The 25598-nt window shown below is 42.2% G+C and overlaps 1 protein-coding gene across 6 annotated transcripts in view; it reads left to right on the top strand.

Annotated features, from left to right (window-relative positions):
• Positions 1 to 25598, top strand: part of arhgap32b (Rho GTPase activating protein 32b) — a 551689-nt gene that overhangs the window by 363815 nt on the left and 162276 nt on the right. For all 6 annotated transcript variants that reach the window (XM_043676934.1, XM_043676933.1, XM_043676937.1 and 3 more), the window contains one exon: positions 16867 to 17004. In XM_043676934.1, the coding sequence (XP_043532869.1) occupies positions 16867 to 17004 (138 nt within the window). The remainder of the gene's footprint in view (positions 1 to 16866; positions 17005 to 25598) is intronic.

The following is a 25598-nucleotide window of genomic DNA, read 5'->3' as shown; positions in this document are numbered from 1 at the left end:
CCTCATTGTTGAACTCCTTAATAATAAATGTTGGTTGAGCCTTTCCCATCTGTTTCTCTGGCACTGTAATAGCAATTTGGAAACATGGCCAGATACTGACTGTTTAACAAATGCCCTTCTGACCATTGTTCAACAGCAGCACATAAACCTTGTGGCTGCTTAGCTTTTATGTTGTAATAAACACAATTTCACTGTGCAAAAAAAATCTATTTATGTTGAGGTCATCTTATTGCCAAGTGTACTGCTCATAACTGACCCACTTTAAAAGCATTGTGGAAAGAGAACAGATGCTTCCATATGTTCGCAGTGAAATATATAGAGCAGTCTTGTGCCTGTAGAGAGGGAAGTGATTGGTCCATGGTCGCCATGAGCATGGATTCATGACACTTCTGAAAAGAATGTAGCTCCTTAATGGGTTCTATCCCAATGGAGAATGAGGGTGAGAGACCCTTTCTCCAAATTGCACTGTGTTGTGAAAATTCCCAGTCGTTTCTGTAGTTCAGTTCCTGACTAGCTAATGTTTGAATTAGATTCCAAGCACTTCACACGTGACTGTGGTTCTATTGATTTCTGATGCAATTGCGCATCAGTAGCCAAGCTACTGAAACAAATGAATAGACATGCCAATGAAAGCAAAATATTGTTGATGCTCTAAAAATGAAACAAATATAAAGACTGCTGGCAACATCTTCGGAGAGAAAAAGAGTTAATATTTTGAGTTTTGTGTAACTTCTTCCAAACTGAAAGAGGTTGGAAAATAGTTTTTTTTTTAAAAAATACTTTTGCCAGAGGTGGAGTGGTGAATGGAGCATTTTGTGCGAGATCCAGTATAAATCATAAAAAGGAGTTGTTAATAATGGTGAAAAAAAAATACGTAAAATGAACATAAATTATAGTGTGAAAAGAAGAGAATAGATTCTCTACTGAGAGCAAAATAAACAAAATAGAAGCAAGACAAAGCTGTAGTGGGTAGGGATTTGTGAAGAATGTAAGAAAAAGGGCGAAGAGACATGATATAGTCAGACTCAGGTTGTGGAATTTATTATTGAGACTTAGAGGCTATAAAGTGCCTCAGTGAAAAGTGAGATTTTGTTTCTCAAGCTCGCACTGAGTTTTGTTTGAACACTGTAGCAGGCCCAGTACAAAAATGTTTGCATGACAACAAGGTGGTTTAAAGAAATGACCAGCAACTGGAAAGTTGGGATCATTCTTGTGGACAAGGAAGTGGTCAGCCTTTGGTTTTGCCAATGTATAGGAGACAACATTCTGAACAGACAAGATTAAAAGAAACTCTGCTTCACCTGAAAACTCTGTTTGCGCCCTTGGACAATGAGATGTTTGAGCAAGTATTACATCTTTTGCAATTGCATGGGATAGTGCTGTAAGGGAACTGAGGAAGTTTTAAGAATGAGGGAGGATTGCACCAAGATGACGTGGAGAGAACAGTCCCTAGAGAATGCTGGATGGGAGGAAAGAGGAAGGTGTGTAAGGTGATAGCAGAAATAGGAGAGGGTGATCTTTTGGATTAAGAGACTAGTGAGGGATAAAGTAAGGACAAGGTGAACCTTATCTTTGTTCTGGGATGGACAGGAAACTGTGATGGCAGAAGTATAGAAAATGGGTCGAGTGAGGATAAAGGAGGTCATGTTGGAGGCAGTCCGTTGTAAGGTGGCATCATTGGAGGGAATGTGATTGAGCTGGAGAAACACCGGATTTGATAGTGTCTTAGAGACATACTTTGGAGATGCCGGTGTTGGACTGGGGTGTACAAAGTTAAAAATCACACAACACCAGGTTATAATCCAACAGGTTTAATTGGAAGCACACTAGCTTTCGGAGCGACACTCCTTCATCAGGTGATTGTCAATCACCGAATGGAGTGTCGCTCCGAAAGCTAGTGCTTCCAATTAAACCTGTTGAACTATAACCTGGTGTTGTGTGATTTTTAACTTGGAGACATACAGCATGCAGAACAGGCCCTTTCACCCAAATTGGTCTATGCCAACCAAAATGTCCATCCATTCTAACCCCATTTTCCTGCACTTGGCCCATATCCTTCTAAATCTTTGCTGTCCATGTATGTGTCCAAATGCCTTCCAACTGTTGTTAATGTACCCACCTCAACCACTTCTGCTCACTTGTGTGCCCCCACACTGTATAAACAAATTGCCCCTCTGGTTCCCTTTTATTCTTTCTCCTCTGACCTTAAACTGATGCCCTCTAGCCCTCGATTCCCCAACCCTGGGAAAAAGTCTGAGTGCATTCACCCTATCCATACCTCCATGATCTTATACACTTCAATAAGATCCCCTCTTAATTTCCAATGCTTTAAAGATAAAAATCCTTGTTTGTCCAACCTCTCCGTATAACTGAGAGGCATACAGATGTGTGTGTGTGACACGCAGGCGGGAGTGTGTGCGTGAGCGAGTGTGACACACAGACGGGAGTGTGTGCGTGACACGCAGACGGAAGTGTGTGAGAGACACAAGCGGGAGTGTGTGCATGAGCGAGTGTGACACACAGGCGGGAGTTTGTGCACGCGAGAGAGGCACGCAGACGCAGGTTGCACGCGAGAGAGTGAGACGCAGACGGGGCTAGTGAGAGAATGAGGCTCGCGGGGGGGGGCATGAGATGGTGAGGCACACAGACAGGAGGGGTGTTCGAGAGAGTGAGGCACGGTGATGGGGGCGCTGAAAGGTGAGGCACACTGGCGGGAGGGCGAGCGAGAGGTGATGCATAAAGATGGGGGGGTGCATGCAACAGATTGAGGCACACAGGGGCGAGCGAGAGGGTGGGGCACACACACTGCGAGAGAGTGAGGTACACACGGGGGTCACACAAGGGCGTGAGGCACAGAAACGGGGGTCACAAGGGAGTGACACGCAGACGGGGGTCACACGAGAGAGTGAGGCACACAGACGGGGTCACACAAGGTGTGAGGCACACAGATCGGGGTCACACAAGGTGTGAGGCACACAGACGGGGATCACACAAGGTGTGAGGCACACAGATGGGGGTCACAAGGGTGTGAGGCACAGGTCACACAAGGGTGTGAGGCATACAAGGGTGTGAGGCACACAGATGGGGGTCACACAAGGGTGTGAGGCACACAGATGGGGGGCACACAAGGCTGTGAGGCACACAGACGGGCACACAAGGCTGTGAGGCACACAGACGGGGGTCACACAAGGGTGTGAGGCACACAGATGGGGGGCACACAAGGGTGTGAGGCACACAGATGGGGGTCACAAGGGAGTGAGGCACACAGACGGGGGTCACACAAGGGTGTGAGGCACACAGATGGGGGTCACACAAGGGTGTGAGGCACACAGATGAGGGTCACACAAGTAAGTGAGGCACAGAAACGAGGGTGCGCAAGAGGGTGAGGCACGGGTGTGTGTGTGAGACGAGGCCTGTGAGATGCACAGATAGGAGTGGCGTGTGAGAGAGAGAGACACAGGCGGTGGAGCGCTTGTGAAACACACAGACAGTGGGGGTGCGTGTAAGACACACAGACGGGAGGGTACGTGAGAGAGTGTGAGAGCTTGTTTTGTGAGAGGAATTGGGACTTTACATTCGGTGTGGGACCCCAAAGGGGAGGCGGGTACAGGGTGGTCACTTCCTCAGTGATATAGGGAGGGTGAATGGGAGCACGCTGACCCAGACCTCACTGTATCTGAGCTTGCAATGTGTCACCCTTCAGGACCTCTCTTTACCAGTGCCACCATTACATTGGAACTTGCAGGAACAGCAGGAAGCCAATCAGCCCCCTCCTCAAGCCTTTTACACACGAACAGGAGGCCATTGAGCCCACCTCCTTGAGCCTGCTACACAGGAACTGGAGGAGACCATTCCGCCCCCTCTTCTTCCCACCCCATCCTCCAGTATGTTGCACATGAGCAGGAGGAGGAATTGTTTGAGAACTTGGCATGTGTGCACGCGCACATGTGCGCATATACGAGTGCCTGGTATTTGTGTGTGCATGATGTGTGCGTGCATGCCTGTTTGTATGAATGTCTATGAGCATGTTGTGCATGTGAACGTCTGTGTCTGAGAGAGTGTGTGCATGCGTGCACCTGTGTCTATGACCGTGTGTTTGAGTGAGAATGTTGAAAGAGTAGGCCCCCAGGGACAGGATCCTTGTGTTTCTGGGTGAATTAAGCAGCTTCGAGTGTCCCTGTGGCTGTTCTAGTTGAGCTGCTTAACCCCTGTCACTATTGTCCCTCAGCTGATCCATGTAACCCCCTCCCCTGGCCACAATGATCTCCCCACTCTGACCAAGACCAGTGTTGACCCTGGGGTGCAGCAGACAGGGCTGGGATCTCAGCCCCTTCAGTCTCTGCATACTTCCAGTCATGTATGCTGACCCCTCCTCCTCCACTCCTCTCTCTCCAACACCCCCTCACCCCCCCAAGCCCTCGATCTTAATGAGAAAGGCACCTGGCCTTGTAAGCCTCCCTGTTGTCCACCAGGACCAGGGCTGGGAGAGACCAGGGGAGATTATTAATGCTGCTCGCTCCAAGCCTGTGGTCAACAGTTCAGGCCGAAAGCATTTGAGGAAGTGCGCAAGTTCCTTGCACACAACGTTTTAGTGAGTTTAAACATGAAAAGCCCTGAGAAGACGGGTCCCCCTGATGGCTGATGGGTGCTGATTTATTTTTTATATATCATAGATGTATATGTACACAATTTAGTAAGAGAATACTGTAGTGAAACACAGCAACTAAATACAGGATCCTCCCAAGAAGCTTTTCTTTTAAAAGAAGAATTGTACGCTTTATTTGAAAGGTTTTTTTTGCCCTTCACATTTAGCATGACAAGTATTTTTCTATAACACCAGATTATAGTCCAACAGGTTTATTTGGAAGTACTAGCTTTCAGAGCACTGTTCTTCAATGGGTAGCTGTGGAGCAGGATCATTAGACACAGAATTTATAGCAAAAGATTATAATGTCATGCAACTGAAACGATACGTTGAACAAACCTGGATTGCTATTAAGTCTTCCAGCATTTAGAATGGGTTGCAAGTTTTGGTTCATTAATGTGTTACGTACTCTCACACTCTTGCAGACCTTCTGTCATGCACACGCTTTCTCAGATACACACACTCACCCCCACGCACTCACCAGGCGCGCACACACTCACAGACTTATACTCACTGTTAGAAGCGTGCACTCATCCTCTCTTTCTCTCTGTCTCTGTAAAGAGACTGTAACTTCACACCTTTAATACTTTAGAGCTGAGATGTCACCTTTTTTTTCATAAAACTTTGTTATCTAGAGAACAAGACTTAAAAGTTCTGGTATTTACATGTTAATGAACTGAAACCTGCAACCCATTCTAAATGATGAAAGACTTAACAGCAGTCTAGGTTTGTTCAATATATCATTTCAGTTGCATGACGCTGTGATCTTTTGCTATAAATTCTGTGTTTTATGATCCTGCTTCACCTCTACCTGATGAAGGGGCAGCTTCCAAAAAAGCCTGTTGGACTATAAGCTAGTGTTGTGTGATTTTTAACTTTGTCCACCCCATTCTAACACCGGCACCTCCCCATCCAAGTTTCTTTCCAACATAGTTTACCATAGGTTCTTTAATCTTTTTCCAGTGTAGTTTTTTTGATACTGATTTGTTTTTTCTGTCTCTGAGTGTGAGATTTTCGCAAGGTACTCAAATTGTTTCTTTTCAAATCTTAATAAAGGTTTACAAAAAAAAGGGTGAGCGTGGGATGGACATTTTGGTCGGCATGGACCAGTTGGGGCCAAGGGGCCTGTCTACATACCCTTTGGACACTCTGACTCTAACTCAGATCCTTGAGTCCTGGCAACTTCCTTGTAAATTCCTCTGCACTCTTTCCAGTTTAATAACATCCTTCCAATAGCAGGGTGACCAAAACTGAATACAAGTGCAGCCTCACCAACTTCCTGTACAACTGTAACATAGCTTTCCAACTTCTATACTTAGTGTTCAGACTGACGAAGGCCAGTGTGCTAAAAGCCTTCTTCACTGCCCTGTCTACCTGTGACTTCACCTTCAGAGAATCACGCACCTGAATTCCAAGGTCCCTCTGTTCCACTACACTCCTTAAGGCCCTGCCACTCACTGTGAAACTCCTACCTTGATTTGACTTTCCAAAATGCAAGACTTCACGCTTATTGATATGAAATCCATTTGCCATTTTACGGCCCACTTTCCCAGCTGAACAAGGTCCTGCTGCAATTTCTGATAACCTTCCTCACAGTCCATGATACCTTTCCAAACTTATTAATCATACCTTGTACATTTTTATCCAAATCATTGATGTAGGTGAGAAACAACAATGGGCCCAGCACTGACCCCTGAGGCACTCCACTGATCACAGGCCTCCAATCTGACAAGCATCTTTCCACTATTACCCATTGCTCCCTACCATCAAGCCATCTTTGTGTTCACTCGCCAACTGGCCCTGGATTCCCTGTGATCTAAACAGTCTACCATGTGGAACCTTATCAAAGGCTTTACTGAAATCAACATAGACTACGTGAATCATCCTGCCCTCATCAACCTTCCTCATCACTTGGTCAAAGAACTGTAATCAATTTGTGAGACATGATATCCCTCGCACAAAGCCATGCTGATTATTCCTAATCAAATCCTGTCTTTCCAAATGCATGTAAATCTTTTCTCTCAGAATCTTCTCAAGTAACTTACCTACCACAGATGTTAAACTTACTGATCTATAGTTCCCAAGCTTTTCTTTATAGTCCTTCTTGAATAAGGATGCAACATTCACAAGCCTCCAGTCTTCAGCGACCTCACCCGTGGCTAACAATGATGCAAAATTACCAGCCAGGGCCCCCACACCTTCTTCCCAAGCCATTAGCAGTGTTCGTGGATATATCTGGCCATGGCCAGGAGATTTATCTGCCTTCATACACTTTAATACATCCAACACCACCTCTACTGTGATATGGACTGTTCCCAAGATATCACTAAGAACTTCCCCAAGTTCCTAAGTCTTCAGGTCTTTCTCCATTGTAAACACAGAGGAGAAATCTCCGTTGAAGACCTCACTCATCTCCTGCAGGTTTAGTAGAACTTACATATTTTTTGATTCATCCTTCTAGAAGAAGTGATGGAAGGCGTCATCAACAGTGCTGTCAAGCAGCACCTGCTTAGCAATAGCCTGGTCATTCTCACCCAATTTGTGTTCCACAAGGGCCATCCTGCTCCTGACCTCATTACAGCCTTGGTTCAAAATATCGAAAAAAAGAGCTGCATTCCAGAGGTGAGGTGAGAGAGACAGTCCTTGTCATTAAGGCAGCATTTGACTCTGCGTAACATAAAGGAACCCGAGCAAAACAGGAATCGGGAGGAAAAGGTCTCCGTTGCTTGGAGTTGTACTGGTATGTAGAAAAATGGTTCTAGCCAGTTATCTCAGCTTCAGGACATCTCTGCAGGAGTTCCTCAGGTAGTGTCTTAGACCCAACCATCTTTGCTGCTTCAGCAACACCTTCCATCATTAGAAGTTCAGAAGCGGGGATGTATGCAGAATGTTCCGCACTATTCATGACTGCTCAGATACTGTTCAAATGTATCAAGACCTGGACAATGTACTTTACAGGTGATGACCATCTTGAGTAAGACAATATAACCAATGCCCCTTGACATTCAATGGCATTGCCATCACTGAATCCCTCCCATCAACATCCTTACCATTTAATCACCATGATCGTTAATTTGCCTGACTTTGACTAGTATATATCATTTTTAAAAAAGCTCTCATCAGGTTTCACCAACAAACAAAGCAAAACAAATTAATTTTAAGCAAGTGCACAAATGCAGAAATGAATGATTAATTATTAATCTGCCTATTTAAACGACTTTCCTGATTCCTAACACACACGTTCATTTGCAAGTAGAATGAACATTTTACATTTCTGGAGAAATATCAAATGTGGCAACTATAAGCAAAAAGAACCTATTCTATGCATCAAAAGTCTAAATCATGAGATGACTTACTCATAATTTTTTTGACTTTTGAGTCAGTGATGTCACGTTATTATCAACAGTGGTGATCCAGCTGGTCAGTTTGACATAGGTTTTTGCTTGATTTAGAAATTTGTATTTTCCCAATGTTTTTTGTGTGCTGTTTCATTTCTACACTCAAATGGTGATGGACAGAGAGAGAGATCCTTCTTGCTTTCAAGTTTTATAGAGATCTGAGTGCTGTTAAAATCTGCAGTTCAACTCCAAAAGCTGATGTTAAGCAGCTTTTTTAATGTAGCTGCTCCTAGTACTCGATTGCCTCTCAAAACTATCCATGTGTACGAATATGTTAAATCCACACTGTTTTACTTCTGATGTTCAATTTGAAAATAAAAATCAATCTTTCTTTAATCTGCATTATTGTTCACACATCCAGTTTTCCCAGTTAACATTTCAAGTAAAATATGTGTAGTGGTTACATGCACTAATCCTGCTTAGTCTTATCTAATTTCACATGGCACTGCTTCCTTCACTAGTACAGCTAAAACACCCTCTCCCTCTCACACCTTTTTTCTGTTCTTTCACTTCTGTATGCTGGTATGCTGTTCCCTGTCAATTCAGTTTCCACTCTTCCTAACCACATTTGTGAACTGTACTACAAGTGCACGGGCCCCAGTCATATTCAGGTGCAACTGTCTCTTTTGAATAAGTGCTTCTTCCCCAGAACCAGTCCCTTTGCCCCAAGAACCTATAGCTTTTCCTCGTAAACCATGTCTTCAGCCATGCATTGACCTTCTTGAACTTACTGATCTATAGTTCCCAACCATTCTTCCTGGATTGGGGTACTCTGAATAATCTAGAGATTCCTATCTTATCACAATCTATTCTACCTTTAACTTCCTCCATGGCTTCTGAAATTCTGTCCTGCTCCCTCTTTGCTGTTTTGCCAGTAATTATCTGGATTTTTACTTGATTTCATGCTGCTCCCAAGCAATCACATGGCACTTCAGAAGTAACGTAGTTGTGACGCATCATGTAGGCAGGGTTGATAGAACACTTTGCCTTTTCTTGTCCTATGGTTTCATATGTTTGTCTAAGCTGTGAAATTTACCAACCTTCTTTGGCAGCATCTCTCAAATCCTGTCTTCTATTACCCAGAAAACAAGGGAAAAAACTGCAGGAAAAGATCACCACTCTTCAAGTCATCCTGACATTAGCATCTATCATTATTCCTCCTTTATTGCTTGGTAAAAATGCAGAAACTCTCTGTCTAACAATACTGTGAGAGCACCTATATCCTGTGAACATCAGTGGTTCAAATAGACTGCTCACCACCACCACCTTCTACAACTCAGATATCAAGTAAATGTTGGTTTTGTTAGCAACACCCATATCCTGAGAATTAACACAAAAAAATCTCTGATCTGGAAAAAGAATGGTAGGAGAATCATGAATTCATGTAAGAAATTATGGCATGTATAGATGGAATCAGGCAGTACTGACTTTACACAGCCCACACGTAGTTATACTGGACTAATTTTACAGAAAGCCACCATAGTATGCAATGCATGTTACTTAGACCATTGGGAAAAGCTTTTCCCACATTCAAAGCAATAATAAATGACCCATCAGTTGTAGAAATAAATAAAATCAGCCAGGAAATTGACTATCAAGTTTATGACATTGAAACATTAAGCAGGCCCAAGCATTAATAATTTGGCAGTTGACAAGTAAATTACATTACTTCTATTGGAAGAACAATTCACTGTAGTTAGAATTAATCAACTTCTTCAGGAATGAGATGATGCCACTAAATATTATCCTCAAGAAGCATTGGACTGAAGGGATTTAATACAATACGACATCTAACCAGATTTTGAATGACAGTTTGTGACTTATTTCCTTGTGGGGGAAATCTGCTGAAATTTGGCTTTAGGTAGACCATGTCACACTCGTGGGGTGGGACAGGGCATGGAGCCCTGTTTGGACTCTGCATATGTAAATCTCCTGAAGAAGGGCTTATGCCAAAAACATAGATTCTCCTGCTCCTCTGATGCTGCCTGACCTGCTGTGCTTTTCCAGCACCACATTTTTCACTCTGATCTCCAGCATCTGCAAGCCTCACTTTCTCCCATATGTAAATCTCCCCCATGTTAAGGGCATGTCACACAAGATACAAAGGATATACAGCACAGAAACATTCTGTTTGACCAAATAATCCATCCCAGTGCTTATGTTCTACTCAAGCTTCATCTCATCTTTTCACATTTATTTTCACTATCATAACTTTCTATTCCTTTTTGTCCAGCTTCCCTTAAATGTGCCTACAGCACTCAGTTCAAGCACTCCCTGTTCTACATTTTCCAAGTCTCTGGCTGAAGATCTTTCTCCCCAATTTCCAATTTGTTTCCTTATGCTGAGTTTATATTGATGGGCTCGCTCTTCCCCCACAAAAATATTTCATAACTTAAAAGACTGATTAACTGTCCTTAGGCATTCCTGTCTTTTGAAACCCAGTCTTTTGAGACTTTGATGACCAAGTGAGGAAGGGTCTTGGCTCTCCTTTTTGATCCCCTCATGGTTGGTTGCAATCAATATTTTAATTGTTATAGCATGACTGTCACATTTCAATGGAATGTAATTAACTTGATCAACATTAAACCTAGAGAGTGGTCAGCCTGTGGAATTCACTGCCACAGAAAACTGTTGATGCCAAAACACTGAAGACTTTCAAGAAAAATGTAAATACAGTTCTTAGGAGTTAAGGGATCAAAAGATAATGGAAGGCAGGAACAAATACTGAGTTCAGTGATTAGCCATGACCATATTGAATGACAGAACAGCCTCAAAGGGCAGAATTGTCTTCTGTATTCCATATTTCTATATAAAATGGTGTAGCTGAATTACAAAATTTATTCAGTGAATGAAAATTTTTTTATTATGTACTAACCTGAAAAAACCATAATAAAAATGTGACGTCAAATACATGCACAGGTGATAGTAAGCTTAGAATGAAATTGGAATCTGGTACAGAAATTAGATACAATTGCAGTTTAAAGCTCTTGGAGCCCTTGAGGTGTGAGAATGACCTGAGTCTTTACTATTTAGCTGATGTCGTATTTCTTCAGTGACCAGTCCGATTTGCCAGGATTTGGCCCATATTCCTTTAAACATTTCCCATTCATGTGCTCATCCAGATGCCTTTTAAATGTTGTAATTGTACCCACCTCCACCACTTGATGGTAGAAGTTAAATCAGGACACTAAGAAAAAAGTGGACTTTGTCAAATGTTATCATGGAAAATAAAAGCTCATGGTATAGGGAGAAAATAATGACATGAATAGAATATTGGCTGGCTAACAGGAAAGAAGGCATAAATAAGTCAATTTTATTTGGCAAGGTGTAATAGGTGGTCTGATTCAGGAGTGATTGCTGGGACCTCAACCTTTTCCAATTTAAATTGATAACTTCAATGTTAAATTTGTTGATGAGGTAAAGATGGGTTGAAAAGTTGGGTGAAGAGGCATGAGGCTCCAATGCGATATAGGTAGGTTGGGTGTGTGGGCAATGTCTGGCAAAAAGAGTGTAACGTAGGAAAATGAGAGATTCATTTTGGCAGCAAGAATAAAAAAGCATAATTTTGAAATGGTGAGAGTGTGCAGTGCACTGATAGGATCTAGGTGTCTTGCGTGAGTCTCAAAATGTTACTATTCATGCTTAGGAATGTTTATAATTGGGAAATGTAATAAACATTATTGTTAATTGCAAGAGGAGTTGGATCCAAAAGTACAGCGGTTATACTTCAGTTATACAGCTGAAGTGGTGTGACCACATCTTAAATAGTCTGCATGGTATTACTTGCCTTGTTTAAGGTTGAATTTAAATGAAGGATGTAGTTTGTTTAGTGAAGGATGTTGTTCAGATATTTCACTAAACAAACACCTGGAATGTGTAGTTCTCTCACAGGATCACGAGTCCTTGGAACTCTCTTACTCAAAAGGCAGTGCAGCAGAGTATTTAAATATTTTAAACAGAGGTAGAGGGATTTTTTTAGATTAGATTAGATTAGATTACAGTGTGGAAACAGGCCCTTCGGCCCAACAAGTCCACACCGACCCGCCGAAGCGAAACCCACCCATACCCCTACATTTACCCATTACCTAACACTACGGGCAATTTAGTATGGCCAATTCACCTGACCCTGCACATCTTTGGACTGTGGGAGGAAACCGGAGCACCCGGAGGAAACCCACGCAGACACGGGGAGAACGTGCAAACTCCACACAGTCAGTCGCCTGAGTCGGGAATTGAACCCGGGTCTCTGGCGCTGCGAGGCAGCAGTGCTAGATTCTTGATACATCGGGTGGAAAGCAACTAATTTAGAAATTGGCAGTAAAGACACCTCTCTCCCTCACTTTCATATACTCTTTGTTTCATTCTCTTTCTTTGTGTCTTTCTGTCTGTCTTTCTCTCTCTCTCTCTCTCTCTCTCTCTCTCATGCACAAACAGCAAGAATCTCTCATTTGCTCACTCTCTCTCACATGCACACCATTGGTTCAAGGGCACCTCTGTCTCTCAAAGTGCAATGCTATCTCTCTCACACACGCTCTCTCTCACACACACACACCAGCAGCAGAAGCAAGCCTGTATTTCCCATTTTCTCTGAGAATCAAACACAATTGCATTCCTGTTGAGCCAAGAGTGTTGAATTATTTTAGTGTTTGAAATGTGTACCAGTGATTGCGTGAACTGGCTGTACTCACTTCGTTTCGACATGTGAGAAAGTAGCACTTTCTGCTTACACTGTTGTACTACAGCTCTAAGGGTCAAAGGGCTACAAACTGAGGTCTAATTCCTTGTGGACCAGGGCCTCAGAATCGGCTCTGGAGCAATAAATGAAAAGTCTAAACTGACAGATATTATGAAGGAGCACAGATGTTTCTTTGGAAAGTTGTTCTTGGACTGCTCGTAATCATTTTTTTTCTGTAGAAATAGTTTATGCTGATTATGGAACAGAGTAGTTTAAATTTTATTCATAATTATGCTCCCACTTCCCCCCAGCCTTTCACAGTACCCAGAGGTCTGGGTGATTACTCTCTTTGGGGCCTGAATAACTCCAAATGCTTCCTGGAATTTTAACTGAATTTTGGACATCATTTCTTTCTTTTTATTTTATAAATATGTATTTTAGACATTCTGTCTGAGTAGTTCCGATTGCCCAGAGATGCAAGTTTCTATCTAAGACGGAAGGTGGATATATGGCAATGCATTTTAATCTGAGTGATTATGCAACGAATTGTGTACAATTTCCAGAAGAAATCAGCATAGCAATTCTGCACCGTTGCCTTGGTGTTGACTGCTCCAGTTAGCCAAAGGGATCCCCAAGGGAGAGGGGGTGCTCTATTGTAAATGGGTAATGGTCTTGTGAAAATATGTGTAAACATACGTTAAATGTAGCTGATTAGAGACTTTAAAATGTTGAAGAAAGGCTGTGTGTTTTGGGGAATGGTAACCTAGAGGTGCTGTCACTGGCCTAGTAATCCAGATGCTCAGCATAATTCTCTGGGGATGTGGGTTGAAATCCCATCATAGAAACTGGTGGAATTGAAATTAAATTAATAATATCTAGAACAGAAAGCTTGTCACTGTACAGAGACCATGAAAATATCATCATTTGCTGTAAAAACTCATCTGGTTCAGTAATGACCTTTAGGGTAGAAAAACTGCCGCTGTTAGCTGGTGTGGCCTGTACATAACTTCAGGCCCATAGTAAATGTTGTTGACTCCGCACTACCCTCTGAAATAGTTTAGTTAAAAGGACAATTAGTGATGGGTAACAAACACTGGCCTTGTCAGCCAGTGACACCTACGTGCCATGAAAAATAAAAAAAAAGCCACTTATGACTTGCAGATGTTGACTTTCAAAGCACCATACAATTAATGAACTACATTAGTTTCAGTACGGTGGAGAAACTAGCAGCACAGCCAGTATCCAGCAAGTCCCAGTGAATGTAATGACCAAACTAATATGTGTTTGTGATCCTGGTCAAGGGATAATTATTGGTCAAAGCACTTAGGTGCCTCCTGTACACATTGCTGGTAGATTAGGTGTGGGGAAACCTTCTCTGGTGTAGTGAACCATCTTGAGTGATAAACTGACCTTGGCTACAAAATAAATATAAGCATGAGCATAGAGACTATACTTAAGCAATAAAGATTAAGGAATAATTCATTGACTCTTAACTTAATTGGCATTTATGTAGTTTGTAATTAGGTAGACAAGGTCTTTTGAAAGGATTTAAATCCACTTGCATGTTCAGAAGGTATATGATCGGGTTCCAACATGGCACTAGAAATTAAGATATGAAATTTCTAACAGTAAAGTGTCCAAATGAAGAGTATCAACAGAAAGCTGGAGGTGATCACCAAAAGGGTTGTGGTGAATGCTTTGACAGGATAGAACTACACTGAAAAATGTACAGAGATGTCTTGAAGGTATGGGGCATATAATATACAAATTTGTGATGCTCCCTAAATTCATTTCATGCAACCTCAGTCTCATATTGGTTAATACTAAGTTGTGCCATTTGGTATTAGGTTTAAAGAAGATCAGTGACAACCACTTAAATAAGCAGACTTGTTCATAATTGTGATTCTATTTCGTGTTGGACGTGAGAAAGAATTTTGTTTGGACTGACGCTAACAAAAACAATGTGCAAATATGTTGTGCCTCTAATGCACTAAATACCTAAAAGGATTTCACAGAGATAATATAAAATTATATATGACATAGATCCACAAAAAAGATATTGTATCAGATGGCATAAAGCTAGTCAATGAGGTAAGTTTTAAAGAGTGCCTTAAAGTAGGATTGTGAGGTAGAGAAGTAAAGAAGTTTATGGAGAGATTGAACTTATGGCTGAGGCAGTTGAAGGTGAAGTTGTCAATGATGGAGTGATTAAAATCAGGGATGCTCAAGAGACTATGACACTGGAATGTATTAGACCTGGAATGAAAGGAGTGCAGATTTCTTAGAAATATGTAGGTCTGGAGGAAAGATGTGAGGGACCACCCCATGGACTGATTTAAAAATAAGAATGAGAATCTTAAATTCAAGACCTTGTTTAACCAGGAGCTAATGTAATTCACAAAGCACATGGGTGGTCATGACAGCATTTGGTTTGAGTTTGGTTATGCCAATGGAGTTTTTGTTGACCTTTTAGTTTATTGAGGGTAGAATATGGGAAGCTGGACAAATTGTGTCATAATTGTTAAATGCTCTCAATCGTAACTTTTTGATATTAAAGCACAATGTAATGGAATATTCTACACTTACCTCGGTGAATGCAGCTTCAGAAACATTCAAGAATCTCATTACTATCCAGAATAAAACCGACCTGCTTGATTGTTACCCCATCCACCAAACATCTATTTGCTCCTACAACCCATTTTGCAGCAAGGTGTCTACAAGACACATTGCATTAAACACCAAGACTTCTTCAATATCACCTTCCAAATCCATGACTACTTCTACACAGGCAAACCTCCATCTGCAATCTCGGCACTATCCTGACCCAGAACTACATTGTCGTTCCTTCATTTTTGTGGGATCAAGATCCTGGAAGTCAGTTCCAAACATTGTGGGTGTACCTGAGCAATAAATCCTGGCCCAGTCATCAATACTATGACAGAGGAAAAATAAATCTGGAGGTATTAAAATAAAGATGAGACTTCCAGTATCAGATTATTTAAGGCAGGAATAGCGATGAATTATGTTACAAAGGCGGAAAACAAAGCCGCCTTAGTGACGGCATGTATATATTGTTAAAAGTGGGTCTGATACCTGAGTTGTCTGGATGGCTGGTTTGTAATCCTGTGTAATGCCAATACCATGGGTTCATTTTCCACACTCATGAAGGACTCTCCCTTCTCAGTCTTTCCTCTCACCTGAGGCATGGTGAGCCTCAGGTTAAGCCACAAGGAGTCATCTCTCTGAATCAACCTGCTGGTCTGGTAGGACTATGGGGACTTTACCATATATTATGGTTGAAAGCTTGTGTCTGGTCAAAAGGGAACAGAGGATACAAGCAGGTTGGTTCAGCATTTAGTTGGTTCAGTATGTGATGGAATCAATGGTGTGGGATCAGATTGGTTTGGACTCTAGACAATGGCTTCAGACTTCTTCATATTTAATTAGAGGAAATTTCTTGTACCTAAACCTGGATGTTAGGTAAACAACTCCGATGAATGGAGGGGCCATAATTGTGAACGTGGCAACAATAGTTTTGATTTTAAATGATGACTGAGGAGCAGCATGAGGATGGGCAGTAAGAGGAACCAAGGTAGATTTTTGGAGGACACCAGAGAATCAGTTGGTTGGGAAGAGAAACCTTGGAGACAATTTTCTGATGATGATTCAGTTATTAAAATGGAACAGGCCTGTGAACTGCCACCAAACTGGAAAAATGTGGAGACACAATGGAAGAGAATGATGAGTCAATTGTGTTCAAAGCGTCAGACAGGTCAAGATGGATGAGGAAGGAATATTTATCTTGTCATGGGTAACAGAGGACATTATTTTTGACTTCACTAGGGCTTTTAGGGTTAGAGGAAAATGTGGAGTTTAAAACAGAGCTGCTATGATCTTGTTGAATGATGGAGCAGAGATGAGGGGATTAATGTCCTGCTTCTGCTAATTTGTATTGTAGCACAGTAGGAAACCTGATAAGAGAGATTTTCTAAAAGATGCAATTTGCATTATGTTAATAACATGTTCAGAACTCTTCTAAGACATTTGTTGATACAAGCTATTTCTTTTTCAAGCTGCTTGAATTGTTTTGTCTCAGTTCTAAGATGACATAAGTTCAATATCTTCAGTAAACCTTCCTCTATCTGCAGGGCAGAAGTTGGATTGTGAAGAGGAGTTATGAAGATTTCCGGGTGCTGGATAAACACCTCCATCTCTGCATTTATGACAGGCGTTTTTCCCAGCTTGCCGAGCTGCCGCGGACGGATTGGCTGAAGGACAGTGCAGAGGTATGGCGTCTTACTACGTGTTGCCCCTGTGGGCTGTGTAAAGTTCACAGTTCATTCCTGGGACTAAGGAAGGAAAGCAGTTGGAATTATGTTTCTCACAAACCTTACAGTGCAACTGTGGAGTAGCATTCATAACAAACGTCAAACTTCAGGAGATATATTGGAGGAGATAGCTCTCCACCTCCTTTAATCCACAAGGCTCCAAATACATTTTAGAAAGAAAAGTCACAAGCAATCACTTATTCTTAGTCATACCCCAACACTCATTAATCCTCCCTTTCCCCAAGGTATTGACACAAAAGACTTATAGCAAGTCTTTCTCTCTGTTATGCAGCATAGCCATGTTCTGCTCCTCCCTGGCTTTCTGCAACTCATTACCCATGGACTCAACCAAATTCTCTTTTCTTCACTTTCCTCTCCTGCCTACTATGTTATCTTCTCCCTTTGTCTCACAAGTGTTATCTCTCTGCCCTCTTCTCTCCAATCATTTTTCTTTTGAATATCCTGACTCTGCTGTTCTTCCCCTCTTTTAAGCACAGAACATGGACTTGCACCATCAGATCTGCACTGATCCAAAACAACCAACAAACTAGTCTAATCCTATTTTCCAGCACTTGACCCATTGCCTTGAATGCCTTGACAATACAAGTGCACGTCTAAGTAGCTTTTAATAGTTTAAAAGAGGGTTTTTAATGACCACCCTAACAGGCAGAGTTCCAGATTCCCACCACCCTCTGAGGAAGGAGTTTCTCCTCAGAACTCTTGTAATCCTTCTGTACTTTACAAGTTTAAATCTACAGCCTCTGATCATTTATCCCGCTTTTATTGCGAAAAAATTTCTTCCTGCCCCTACTGTCTTCATAATGGAAACTCTCCAGCCTAGGCAACATCCTGGTAAATCTCCTCTATACTCTCTCTAGTGCTATCACATTCCTCTTACCATGTGGATTCCAGAACTGCGTACACCTGTGGCATAACCATCTTATACAGTTCCAGCAAAGCCTCTCTTTCTTAAACTCCACATCTTGGTTCATAAAGGCAAGTGTACCATATACCACCTTAACCGCTTTATCCACCTGTCCTCATACTTTAACAAACTGGTGGACATGCACACCAAGATCCCTCAGATCCCCAGTGTTTCCCAGGGTCTTACCATTCATCATGTATTCCCTTGCCATTTTTGTCCTGCCTGAGTGCATCACCTCACACTTATCCAAACTGAACTTCTGCCGCCATTAATACACATGCCTTCACCAGTTTTTCCTTTGCTCTCCTGCTCCCCTTTTTCTTGTCCTTACTCTCATCCTTTCTCCCTCCCCTGCATCTTCATTTCTAATTTCACCAAGTTCAACTCTCCCCACTCTCTGTTCTTCCAATTACACTTTTACAAACATTCCACTCACGCCTCACACTTCACTCCTCCCTTCCCTTCCTCTTTCACCCTTGGATTGTCCTCTCCTATGTTTTGATTCCATCTGCACCCCAGCTCTCCTTCCCCTTCTTTTCCTTTTCTAACTCTGGTGCGCAAATAATCACTTTGTATATGGGGAAAATGCAAGATCTATTCAGATTTATCCATTTGTTATTCTGTTAGTGGTGAAAGTAGATCACAGAATGTATTTAATTTTTCTTAGCAACATGTTGTGCAGTAAGTGCTTTTCTCAGAAGATGTTTGAAGTGAATCCAAACAGTTCATGAGATGTATTGTTAATAGCGTATTGTCACTGATGAGAGTGATTCCTATGGTGCTCTCACATTGAGAATAATCTTCCAGTACAATCACTTCCTTGCTAATGGATTCTGTAATATGGGTATACTGGCTGATCTGAAAATTGGTTTGGTGGAGTTCTTGATTTGATGCATTTCATTGAACAGTCTCTCAGCTCTCAGATGATTCAAATCTATTTTCAAGTCACTTAAAACACAAGTAAAGAAAGAAATACTCACATTTATTAAATGCATTTTAAGACTTGTAAAAATGCTTGAGAAGCAAAAAATACTTTTGAAGTTCTGAAGAAGTCTCATTCGACTCAAAACATGAAATATGTGTTTTGTGCACAGATGCTACGGGAGCTGTTGAGTTTCTCCAGCATCCTCAATATTTTACATTTATTTAAGGGTTTGTAATTAGGTTTTAGCATCTTCCATTTCTCGGTGTTCTTCTGCTATCTCCGGTCACAAATAAATATGTTCAGGAGCTGTTTTGGGTCATGAAAATTAAATATCAACTTCTGAATTATTTTGGTGACTGACTTCATTTTGTCCTTTGAGCTGTATCATAGACTCAGACATTTACAGTGTAGAAGGAAGCTTTTTAGTCCATCATGTGTGTGCGAGTAGACAAAAGATCTAACTGCATTGATTCCATTTTCCAGCTCTTGGCCTGTAGTCCTGGAGGCTGTGCCAATGCAAGTAGCTAAATATTGTTTAAATGATGAGAATTTCTGACCATTCTATCAGGTGGCTCCAAAGTCTCACTATCTTCTGGGTTAAGCTAATTTATCCTCAATGCAGAGGCGATGGCCTAGTGGCATCATCATGAAACTTTTAATATAAAAACTCAGGTAATATTCTGGGTACTCAGGTTCAAGTCCTACCATGGCAGATGGTGGAACTTTAATTCAGTAAATATCTGGAATTAACGATGACCCTGAAACCACAATCAGTTGCTGGTAAAACCCATCTGGTTCTCAAATGTCCTTCAGAGAAAGAAATCTGCCATCCTTCATGTGACTCCAGATCTCACAGAAATTTGATTGACTCTCAGCTGCCCTCTGAAATGGCCTAACGAGCTGCTCAATTGAATCAATCACTAGAAAGTCTCAACAAAGAAATGAAGCTGACAGAATCACATGGCATCAACCTCGGTACCGGGAACAAAAACAGCCTGTGAACCTTAAAAGTTCACCTTACAACTAAGAGCAGACAAGTCAACCAACAGCCTGACATTATCTGTAAGGTATGATTCTGTGAGTATGACTGTCCCAAATACCACCATCACCATCCCTGGATATGTCCTGTCCCACAAGCAAGATATGGTAGCATAGTGATAAGCAGACAGGAGGTGGTTGCCCTGATAGTCCTCAGCATTGACTCCACCCCCATAAGCTCTCATGGTATCATGTCAAACATGGGCAAGGAAGCATCCCGCTGACTACCACATACCATCCTCCTTTGGATCAGTGTCCTTCATGTTGAAGGAGGAGACAGGAAGCACAGAAGATGAAAAGGGTGCGGAATATTCACTGGGTGAGGGTTTTCAATGTCCAGAGCTAAGAGTGGTTCAGAAGCCGCACGACTGATCAAGCTGGTTGATACGTAAGAGAAATAACTTCTAAATTGGGTCTGTGGCAGGTATGAAGAAGCCAACCAGCGGGAAAACACACTAGACCTTGCCCTCATTAGACATGCATTTATCCATGACAAGACTGTGGAGGCACAATCCTGCCTTATCATTGACATCCCCTCACATCTTGTTGTGTGGCACTAGAACAGAAGGGGATGTCAGGACAGCACCATGCAAACCTAAAAATGAGATGTCAACCTGGTGAAGCTACCAAACAGGAGTACTTACATGTCAACAGCATAAGCAGCAAACAATAGACAGAGCTAAGCAATCCCGCAACCAATGGATTAGATTTAAGCTCTGCAGTCCTCTGGCATGCAGTCATAAAAGGTGATGGACAGTCCGCTCAGGAGAAGAGAAGGCTTCACAAATATTTCCATCTTAAACATTGGGAGAGCCCACACAAAGGTGCGAAAGATAGGGCTGAAACTTTCCCAAAACTTATTCGAGTCGTTGATCCATCTAGACACCATCCAGAGCTCCTCAGCATCACAGATGCCAGTCTTCAGTCAATTTGAATCATTCCACTCGCTATCAGGAGCACTGCATACTACAAAGGCTGTGGACCCTGATGACATTTCGGCAATAGTACTGAAGTTTTGTGCTCCAGAACTTGCTGTGCCCCAAACTAATCTGTTCCAGTACAGCTACAACACTAGCTTCTATCTTACTATTTGGAAAATTGAGTAGGTATGTCCTGCACCCAAAAAGTAGGACATATCCAATTATTGCCCCATCAGTCTACTTTAGCCCATGGAAGATGTCATAAACAGTGCTATCAAGCAGCACCTGCTCAACAGTAACCTGCTTACTAATGCCCAGATGGGTCTGCCGGGATCACTCAGCTTCTGACCTCGCTACAGTCTTGGTTCAAACATAGACAAAAAGAGCTGAATTCCAGAGGTGAGGTGAGAGTGACAGCCCCAACATCAAATCTGCATTTGACCCAATGTACCATCAAGAAGCCCCAGCAAAACTGGAATCAGTGGAAATCAGGAAAAACTCTCCACTCATTAGAGTTGTACCTGGCTGTGGAAAATGGAAGATGGTTGTGATTGTTGAAGGTCATCTCAGTTCCAGTATACCTCTGCAGGAGTTCCTCAGGGTAGTGTCCTGGACCCAACCATCTTCAGCTGCTTCATCTGTGACCTTCCCTCCATCATAAGGTCAGAAGTGGGGAAGGTCGCCGATGATTGTACGATGTTCAACACCATTTGTGACTTCTCAGGTACTGAAGCAGACCATGTCCAAATGCAACAAGACTTCAAGTGTTCAGGCTTAGGCTGACAAGTGGCAAGTAACATTTGCACTGCACAAATGCCAATCAATGACCATCTTCAATTAGAAATAATCTAACCACTGCCCCCTAATTCACTGGCATGACTATCATTGAAACCGTCATTATCAACATCCTGGGGTTGTCACTGACCAAAAACTGGACTGGATTTACCATATAAAAACAGTGGATACAAGTAGAGGTCTGAGGCTAGGACTACTGTAGCGATAAGTCACCACCTTATTTCCCAAAGACTGGCCACCATCTACAAAACAAGGTGTGTGGTACAGTGCGTTCCCCATTTGCCTGGGTGAGTACATTTCCAACAACTTTCAGAAGCTTGACACCACTCAGAACAAAGCAATCTGCTTATTTCACACCACATCCATGAATATCCATCCCCTTCACCATTGACATTCAGGAACAGCAGTGTGAACTATCTACGCAATTCAGTGCAGAAATTTGCCAAAGATCTTCAAGCAGTACCTTTCAAATCCACAACCGCTGCCATCTAGAAGGACACTAATTGCATGGGAACACCACCACCTGAAAGTTCCCTTCTAAGCCACTCACCATTCTGACTTGGAAATATATTGCTGTTTCTTCAGTGTTGCTGTATCAAAATCCCGGAATTCCCTCCCTAACAGGAATTCCCTCCCTAACAGTATAGTGAGTCAACCTATAGCATGTTGATTGCAGCAGTTCAAGAAGGCACGTCACCATCACCTTCTAAAGGGAAACTAGGAATGAGCAATAGATGCTGGACCAGCCAGTGAGTGAATGAAAAGAAAATTTATCTTGGTTTTCTACCCCTTCCCTTAGAAATACACCACCTCGTTATTGGCCGCTCTGCTAATGGAAAATAGCTCTCCTGTCCATCCTATCAATGTCCTTCATAATTTTATGCAACTCTCAATCATGATCCCTCTTAGGAAAATAATCCCACCCTATCTGATCTTTCCTCGCAGTTTACACCCTTCAGCCCTGGCAGCAGCATGGTAAATTTATGCACACTTTCAATGCAGTCTCATTCTTCCTATAATGTGGTGATCAGAACTCCATTCAGCACCCTAGTTGTCCAAAATCAGCATTTTATTCTGGAATAACATCCCTGATCCTGTATTCTGTGCCTCAGCTAAAGAAGGCAAATGTTATATATGCCTTCTGAACCATTTTATCTATCTGTCAAGAATCTGTGAATGTACACATCAAGATCCCTCTGATCTTCAGTACTTTCCAGGGTCCTACCATGTATAGTATAATCTCTTGCCTTTTTTCTGTCTGTAAGTGCATTACCTCCCACTTTTCCAGGTTGAGCTCCTTTTGCCACTGTCCGTTGATATACTCCTGTAGTTTTTAGGTCTTGTCTTCATTATTTATTGGTCTACTAATTTTTAACCATATCATCTTGATCATATTCCTTATGTTTAAGCTCAATCATTAATGAACACCACAAACAGCAAGGGAAGCAGCACCAACCCCCGCAGATCCCCACCTGGAAACAGACTTCCTGTCACAGTCCAGTTTCATACCTGGAATTAAGTCCAGAACCACTGCGTCTCTTCTAGGTCTTCCATGAACTAGCTTGAAAAGCTCTCCATGATGCATTTTAAGAATTTTGTTTTGACTAAAGTTCACACAATGACTACCCAGTGAATGTCAGGGAAGTTGAAGTCTCCTATTATCATTACCCTATTACTTTAACACTTCTCTCAAATTTGACTACGTATGTGCTGTTCTATTTCTATCAGATTGTTGGGGGACCTATAATACACCCCCAGCAATGTGGTTGCTCCTTTTTGGTTTTTAGGTTCTACCATATGGCTTCATTGAAGAGCCTTCTAACATGTCATCTCTACTTGCTGCTGCAATAGATTCCCTGATCGATATTGTGACACCTCATCTTTTATCTCCTTTCTGTCTCTCCTGAAGACTTGGACTATTGAGCTGTCAACCTGCCTCCCCTCTCAGCCATCTCTCAGTGACAGCAATAACATTATATCCCCATGTGTCCTCAGCTCATCTGACTTCTGGCATTAAAATACTATCCAACCTTTACACCTTAACTGGCCGAGAATTTCTCTGCCTTCTTGACTCCCATTGAAGTTACTTCATCTTTTGGATGTTCATCTTCTAAGTCTTCTCTCTGGATCCTACATCTCTGCCATGGTATTTTAAACCCTTCTTAACAACATTAACAAACCTTCCCATTTGGATACTGGTCCCATTCCGGTTCAGTTGCAATCCGTCTGCCCTGTATAGGTCCCAGTCCAACCTCTGCCAAAAAGGTCCTAATGTCCCAGAAGTTGAAAGCCCTTCCTCTTACACCGTTTCTCCAGCCACACATTCCTCTGGACTAACTTTCTATTTCTATCTGCGCACTCAACTGCACTGGAAGTAATTTAAAAATCAGTTCTTTCATCGACTTCCTGGCTCCCTAAATTCTGCCTGCAGGATCTCATCCTTTTTCTCCCAATGTCATAGGTACCAATATGTTCCACAATCTCTTTCTGTTTGCCCTCCCCCTTCAGAATGTCCTGCAGTCATTCAGTGACATCCCCTGGCATTAGGAAGGCTCACGCCATCCTGGAGTCTATTTTGCAGCTGTAGAAACGTCTATCTGTTCCTCTTACAATTAAATCCCCTACTGCTACTGTCCTGCCATTCTTCTTCCTTCCCTCATGTGCAGTAGACCTACCCATGGAGCTAGGAAGTTGGCTCTCACTACTTTACCCTGCACAGTCATCCCCCCTAGCAGTATCCAAAACTGTATATCTGTTTGAAATGGGATGGCCACTGGAATATTGTCTGCCTTTTTGTACCCTGGCTTGTTTCCATCAGGTGGGTATATTAGGACCTGTGGGCGCAGCCTTAGAGTTAGAGGGGGTCAATTTAAAGTGGGAATGAAGAGACATTTTTTCAGCCAGAGAGTGGTGGGCCTGTGGAATTCACTGCCACGGAGTGCAGTGGAGGCCGGGACATTAAATGTCTTCAAAGCAGATATTGATAAATTCTCAATCTCGCAAGGAATTAAGGGCTATGGGGAGAGTGCAGGTCAGTGGCTTTGAAATGCCCATCAGCCATGATTGAATGGCGGAGTGGACTCGATGATTCGAATGACCTTACTTCCACTCTTATGTCTTATGGCTGGTGGCCTTTTCTGCTGTTTAGTCTTCACCTGTGGAGTGACTATCTCATGGACAGGCTATTCACAATTTGCTGAACAACACAGATGCTCCACAGTGAATTCAACCACAGCTCCAGCTCCAGCTCCAAAATGCGGTTGACCAGTAGCTACAGCTGGACACACTTCCTGCAAACACGTTCGCCAGGGACAACTGAAGCTTCTATGATTTGTCACATACACAGGAAGAGCATATTACTGGTGCAGGCTCTGCTGCCATGATTTCCCTTTTTTTTTCCCTTTTTAAATTATGCTTCTGATAGAATACTTACGTGGTTCCCTTATGCTAATTGTATTTCTCTTACTCTATTTACTTGTATTCCTTTATTATATTGGCCTTAAATTCCACTTAATCTTGTTGTTTCTCAGTTAATCGCTTTTTCCAAACATTACACGTTAAAATCATGAACCAGTCAACGCATATTTTCCTGTGATATCACTGTTTAAATTTGTTTTTGCCAGTCAGCAGACCCCTGAAATTGCAGCTCTTAAACTCGTCATGATTGGAGATGCCGGTGTTGGACAGGGGTGTACAAAGTTAAAAATCACACAACACCAGGTTATAGTCCAACAGGTTTAATTGGAAGCACACTAGCTTTCGGAGTGACGCTCCTTCATCAGGTGATTGTGGAGGGCTCGATCGTAACGCAGAATTTATAGCAAAAATTTGCAGTGTGACGTAACTGAAATTATACATTGAAAAATTGATTGTCTGTTAAGCCTTTCATCTGTTAGAATACAGTGATAGTTTCACTTCTTTCATGTGTAAATCACAAAACCCTTTTTTT

This window comes from Chiloscyllium plagiosum, chromosome 35, assembly GCF_004010195.1.
Source record: "Chiloscyllium plagiosum isolate BGI_BamShark_2017 chromosome 35, ASM401019v2, whole genome shotgun sequence".
NCBI classification, from domain to species: Eukaryota; Metazoa; Chordata; class Chondrichthyes; order Orectolobiformes; family Hemiscylliidae; genus Chiloscyllium; species Chiloscyllium plagiosum.
This window is presented reverse-complemented; position numbering and strand designations above follow the sequence as displayed.